This window comes from Colias philodice, chromosome 17, assembly GCF_061535455.1.
Source record: "Colias philodice isolate Cphi_HAF_F1 chromosome 17, ilColPhil1 Martin Lab GWU primary, whole genome shotgun sequence".
Taxonomy (NCBI): Eukaryota; Metazoa; Arthropoda; class Insecta; order Lepidoptera; family Pieridae; genus Colias; species Colias philodice.
This window is the reverse complement of record NC_143102.1, coordinates 4745117-4751480: the sequence shown is the minus strand read 5'-3', so window position 1 is coordinate 4751480 and position 6364 is coordinate 4745117. Positions and strand designations below refer to the sequence as shown.

At 39.2% G+C, this 6364-nt stretch overlaps 1 protein-coding gene across 1 annotated transcript in view; it reads right to left on the bottom strand.

The window, feature by feature from the left end:
• Positions 1–496: 496 nt before the first annotated feature.
• The window catches only part of SdhA (succinate dehydrogenase, subunit A (flavoprotein)), a 41236-nt gene continuing 35368 nt past the window's right edge, over positions 497–6364 (bottom strand). The window contains exons 10-12 of the mRNA XM_089706006.1: positions 2623–2767; positions 1107–1342; positions 497–757 (exon numbers count right to left, since the gene is read on the bottom strand). Of these exons, the coding sequence (XP_089562132.1) occupies positions 602–757; positions 1107–1342; positions 2623–2767 (537 nt within the window). The 3' untranslated portion in view covers positions 497–601. The remainder of the gene's footprint in view (positions 758–1106; positions 1343–2622; positions 2768–6364) is intronic.

Below are 6364 nucleotides of genomic sequence, written 5' to 3'. Positions count from 1 at the left end.
AGTAGGTGCGCACGGCGGGCGGCACGGTCTTGCACTCGGCCTGGTCGAGCGTCTCGTCGATGACGGGCCGGTAGCTGAGCGTGGTGCGGCCCGAGCGCGCGTCCGTCTCCGCCAGCGTGTGCTTGCGTCACGTCACACAGAGCACACAGCACGTACAGTGCAGTGCCGCATGTCACACAGAGCACACGTACCTGCTGCACTAGTAGGTGCGCACGGCGGGCGGCACGGTCTTGCACTCGGCCTGGTCGAGCGTCTCGTCGATGACGGGCCGGTAGCTGAGCGTGGTGCGGCCCGAGCGCGCGTCCGTCTCCGCCAGCGTGTGCTTGCGTCACGTCACACAGAGCACACAGCACGTACAGTGCAGTGCCGCATGTCACACAGAGCACACGTACCTGCTGCACTAGTAGGTGCGCACGGCGGGCGGCACGGTCTTGCACTCGGCCTGGTCGAGCGTCTCGTCGATGACGGGCCGGTAGCTGAGCGTGGTGCGGCCCGAGCGCGCGTCCGTCTCCGCCAGCGTGTGCTTGCGTCACGTCACACAGAGCACACAGCACGTACAGTGCAGTGCCGCATGTCACACAGAGCACACGTACCTGCTGCACTAGTAGGTGCGCACGGCGGGCGGCACGGTCTTGCACTCGGCCTGGTCGAGCGTCTCGTCGATGACGGGCCGGTAGCTGAGCGTGGTGCGGCCCGAGCGCGCGTCCGTCTCCGCCAGCGTGTGCTTGCGCCAGTGCTGGGAGAACGGCAGCTTCGTCTGCAAACCACCAGATTGTGTTTATGAGGAGATCATTATGCAAAAGTATATAAAAAGTAAATATTGCAAAAAATTATTGAGAAGTAGATAATGTGTAGAGTGCAAATGTAAACACGACTGTTAGTGTTAGTGCAAATGTAAACGCAATTATTAGTGTTAGCGTGAGTGCAAATGTAAACGCAATTGTTAATGTTAGTGTGAGTACAAATGTAAACGCAATTGTTAGTGTTAGCGTGAGTGCAAATGTAAACGCACCTTAGTGTACCTATTCATATGACTATTTATGTGTTAGTGTGAGTACGAACGTGAACTATAGTATGAGTGTATTAGTGTTAGTGTCAGTACAAACCTGTCCTTCCAACGGCTTGGTGTAGTCGTATTCATCGCGTCTCGTCTTGAAGTCCTCCCGGGCGTGTGCCCCGCGGGACTCCTCCCTCGCTAGGGCTCCCTCCACGATCTGCACCGAATTGATGAGCAGGTTCTGCAGCTCCAAGGTTTCCACCAGGTCGCTGTTCCAGATCAGCGAACGGTCAGCCACCTTCACGTCGTTTAACTGGTTGTAGATGTCGTGGATCTGGCGCTTGCCTGAGGGTGGAATGGAATGTTTTAATTTTTGAAGTGAAAACTTCTTTAGCGGCGTTGGGTATAAAATCTTAAACTCGCGTCAGGACACGTGGCCTGATCGAAAAAGCGTAAGACGGATGTTTTTTTTTTTAGCCCTTATATTCCATGCGTAAGACGGATACCATTCCAAAATATCAAACATGAACGTTAATAATCAAGTTTTCACTTCTGCCGGCACTCCCGGAGTGCAACCCGTCTTTTTTTTTTTAAACCATTTATTGATAGAGAAATAAACATACATTAAGCATACAGAAGAAACACCACATAAATCGACACGATTTGATCGTGGTGCACATGCATTCTAGACGTCAATCAAATACTAGATAGATTAATATAAATTTGCTTGTGGTGAATAATGTTTGATGTTGCAGCAAATTTACCGTATTATGTTTTGCTGCACACCGACTGTTATATGTTTTTTTATTATAGTATGTTTTTACGGTAAATATATTGTATGATTCTTTATCAATTGACAAAAATAGGTAGGTAGAAGGAATATTGCATGACATATAATAAATATCAAAAAGTCTAAAAATGCTATATTTCTAATCAATATTAGAAAAAAATATTAATCAAATAATTTGTATGTTTATTAGAAGTAGAAACAGCATAACGATATTTATAAAATCAGTCTCCTCCTCGTGACTTTAAATATTGTATTGCTAATTACCGAGTGCATAAGAATAGAAACATGTGACATTAACACTCACAAAAAATTGTGCAACAGTATGTAAATATATAGTAGTTTTATTTACATATATCTTGGACGCATACCTCTCGAAACATGCCAAAAGTAAAATTTGGCAACTATTCATCTGACAACATGTGATTATTATAGTATTAATTGCATTTGCACATGAAATATTTTCCCTATTTTACGATTATTATTTACGTTTCTTTTTTGAAGTGAAATTTCTTAAGTAAGCGCGTTGAGAGTACAATTGCAAGGTCGCGTCATGGCAATACCGTCACGACATGGAGTAAGGCGACGATTTTGATATCTATGAATCCATAGAAGTTTCACTTCTGACACGTGTGCTCGGCACACACGCTCTTTTTTGTAGTTAATACTAGTGGTCCGCCCCGGCTTCGCCCGTGGTACATATTTAGTAACTTATGTCCTTCTCCTGGCTCTAAACTACCTCCCTGCCAATTTTCAGCTAAATCGGTTCAGCTGTTCTTGAGTTATAAGTGGAGTAACTAACACGACTTTCTTTTATATATATATATATAGATTTTACCTTCTTCGAGTGTGCTCTTTTGCCTGAAGACAGCGGCGTTTTTTTGCATGTTCTTCTGCATGCGCAGACGCAACGAAGCCGTAGAGATAGATCCATTCGCGTGTCTGACGGTGTCCAGGTTACCGATACTGTCTTGGCCGGTGCTCTGAAATATATAATAATAATAAAAAAATAAAATAAAAAATATATAATATCATCAATATTATGAAAAATAATGAAATGTTTGGGCGCTGATTTATAAGATAAGTGGAATTTCTCGGGAGCTTACTGTCGTCACTACTGATTAGACATTTTATCATTTTTTTATTGTATTTGTTATTAATCTTATTACACTTATCTCTATCTTATTACAGTTATCATTATTAATAGGATTATATAATGTTAATATTAATACTAGGTTCCTTTAAAAAATCACATATGTCAGTCAAACGCACACCCAAATAACCACCCTATAAAAACTATAAAATCACTCAAACACACATTTAAGGTGATCACTATGGTCAAAACCGAAAAACACCTTATACATATTGAATTTTGTTGAGGAAACTGTTGGTACGATTGTCTTAAAAAAAATATATGTGATACTCAAGGATATAATTAACAAAGTGTATTGTTTACTTTTCAGTTTAGAACGGCCTAAACATAAAAAAAATACATACAAATCAACCCCTTTTTGAACATAAAACGCATTTTGTTAGGAAAACGGCTACATATTTATACATGAAATTTATACCAAAAAATATGTTATGATATTTGTAACAATTTGTATTGATTGTTTTTTCAATTTTCATTATTATCGTTAAATTATCAAGAAAAAACTCGAATTTATAATAAAACCCACATAAAACCTCACCTCTATTGCATATTTTCGACGAAATTTGACGGTGTCAGTTCGACTCGGACGGGGGACTGTACGTGCGGTTTTTTTTTGCAAAATAACGCTAAAATTCACCGAATTGAATGTTTTGTTAAATTAAACCAGATTGTAATAGGTATTTACATGAGCAGTTCATGAAATGAAAGTTAAAAATAGGTATGTAAAGATATAAAAATCTGTTTGTAAATTAGTTTTGTTTTTGAAAGGCGTCATTGAATAATATCCAGTGTTGATAATTTTTGACAGTAAAATATTATCAGAAAACACATACCTATAAAACAGTAACCAGACTTTCCCTGTGCCTTGAATATTTTTTAAAAAAGATTAATTGCTGTTCTATCGTATATTTTAAGGGTCCAAAACAATCCAAAGCCGGGAGATACTGACACAAAATTTTGGGTCATTTGTAACAGGATGCCGGTTCTACAGTGGTCTTAGTACGCAATGACAAAAAGAAAAATCATGGTCAGAACAGTGCTACCGGCAGACTAGTCACGTGGGCGTTAGTCGAACTCGTCGGATAATTAATAACGGAAGGCAAACGAATAACGATTTGTAACACAAAAATTTTAGGATTTACCGATAGCCCATAAAAAAGAAGTAGGCGGTAGTTTCATGCCATACTTTTCCGGTGTAATTTACAGCCCACAATACCGACGTGAATGCGTTGATCTTTAAAAAAAATTCAACCATTTGTACCAGGCTAATTTTTGCACAGGTAATCATCGTCCAGTAGCCATGTACGAAAATCGCCATGCCATACTTTTCAGACAGTTCCAAATGGTCGCCATACCGCCGAAAATCAGCAATTTTGTTTATATTGTATAAAATCATTTAATTTTATATTATTGTATAAAGTCGTAGGAAAGTCAAAACTGACATAAACGTATAGCAACATTTTTAGCCGACGCCATTATAGGACGAAATTCTCAATTCAACTGAATTTTTTGTTGGTTCCGTTACCTCCGCACTTTTAACTGGGTGAACCGATGATTTCTTCTACACTAATATTATAAAGAGGAAAACTTTGTTTGTTTGTTTGTTTGATTGTAATGAATAGGCTCATAAACTACTGGACCGATTTTAAAAATTCTTTCACCATTCAAAAGCTACATTATCCACGAGTAATATCGGATAGGTTTTATCCCGGAAATTCCACGGGAACGGGAACTATGCGAGTTTTTCTTTGAAACCGCGGGCGGAGCCGCCGGCGGAAAGCTAGTGATTCATAAAAATATAAATTATATAACAATAATTCCTTTGCAGTGACTCTCCGAGGAAAAAAGAAATAGATTCGTGTTACAAATTTTATAATCATACATAGAACATTTCCATCGACAAGGTTTTCTGGTATTTTTAATCTACCGCCTGACAACTTAACCTCCCCTCCAGTTGGTTAGTTGACAGTCGATCGCTTACATTTTTTGAAGAGACGATCAGTGAGCCAATTGATCTTAAACAGCCGACCAGTGCGGTCTATAAGTGCCATAGCCGTGCCTTGTGATTTATGTAAGACTAGCTTTCCGCCCCCGGCTTCGCCCGCGCAGTCAAAGAAAAGCCCTCATAGTTCCCGTGGGATTTCCGGGATAAAACCTATCCAAAGTCCCGGGGTAAAAAGTAGCCTATGTCCTTTCTCGGGTATCAAAATATCTCCATACCAAATTTCATGCAAATTGGTTCAGTAGTTTAGGCGTGATTGAGTAACAGACAGACAGACAGAGTAACTTTCGCATTTATAATATTAAGTATGGATTTAAGAAAACTATCAAGTGAATGTACCAAGTGAAGGAATAATAAAATATGAATTGTCACGAAGGCGTTTTTATTCTACAACCCAACATTCAAATTAGGATTTAAAAAATTAACCCCGAACTAACTACAAAATACATAACAAGTCGAAAAAAACGTGATTTCTTCTCCGTTCCCCCATTTTTTTTCGGTGTGTGTAGGTTGCATGCATATATTCCTACTAGGTATGAAGAGATATACAGAGAACGCTAAATACATTTGCCTGGTCACCATTACCATTCGATACACCATGACATGGTAGAGGCCGTTCTATAGAATTACGTCAAATAATGTACTCCATCTTTTATATCTCTGTAGGTGAGATGTTCTCCACCCTAGCCATCATCAGGTCTCCAGAATATAGTAGAGTCCGTGTTGAATAAAATTAATTTCTAAATCGGTGTTTTCTTAACTGTTCCCCACTCTAGAACTTATAATTACTTGCTTAGTCATCTTAAGGTCTCCAGAATGGGTCATGTAGTAGAGATTTTGCTTATAACGGTTAATGTTGAAAGATGAGTCTTCCTACATTACATTTACAACATACATAGTACACAATATTTACTATTCATAAATGTAATATGTTACTGCCTCTCAGAGAAAACATAAATTAGGTAGAAACCACTAACACATTACGATACAATACGATACAGTATACAATTCCATAATCTTTGGTCACTTTTACTTCAACAACGATGTATATTTATAGAGGGCGGTTAAAAAAACAAATTCAAATGTAGTGACAGAATCATTAAGGTCGTTGAACCATGTAATTGCCTTAAATTACCATCTTATAAAAATCATCAAGTTCCAAAATAAAGGCATTACCACTACATCCATCACTCCAACACACCCAAATCACCCCCATACAAAAATCATCAAGTTAAATATACAGGGTGTCCCACTGTTGGTATACTAAGCTCAATGGAGGTTATAGTTTTGCATACGCTGAGTGCGTAAAAAATACTTATAAAATTCCAGACGCATTTTTTTTTTCAAATCGATGAATTCTTTAAATTTACACCCATAACAAGCAACCCGCCCAATTTTGCCACCAGCACGTGAGCTCTCGTTTAA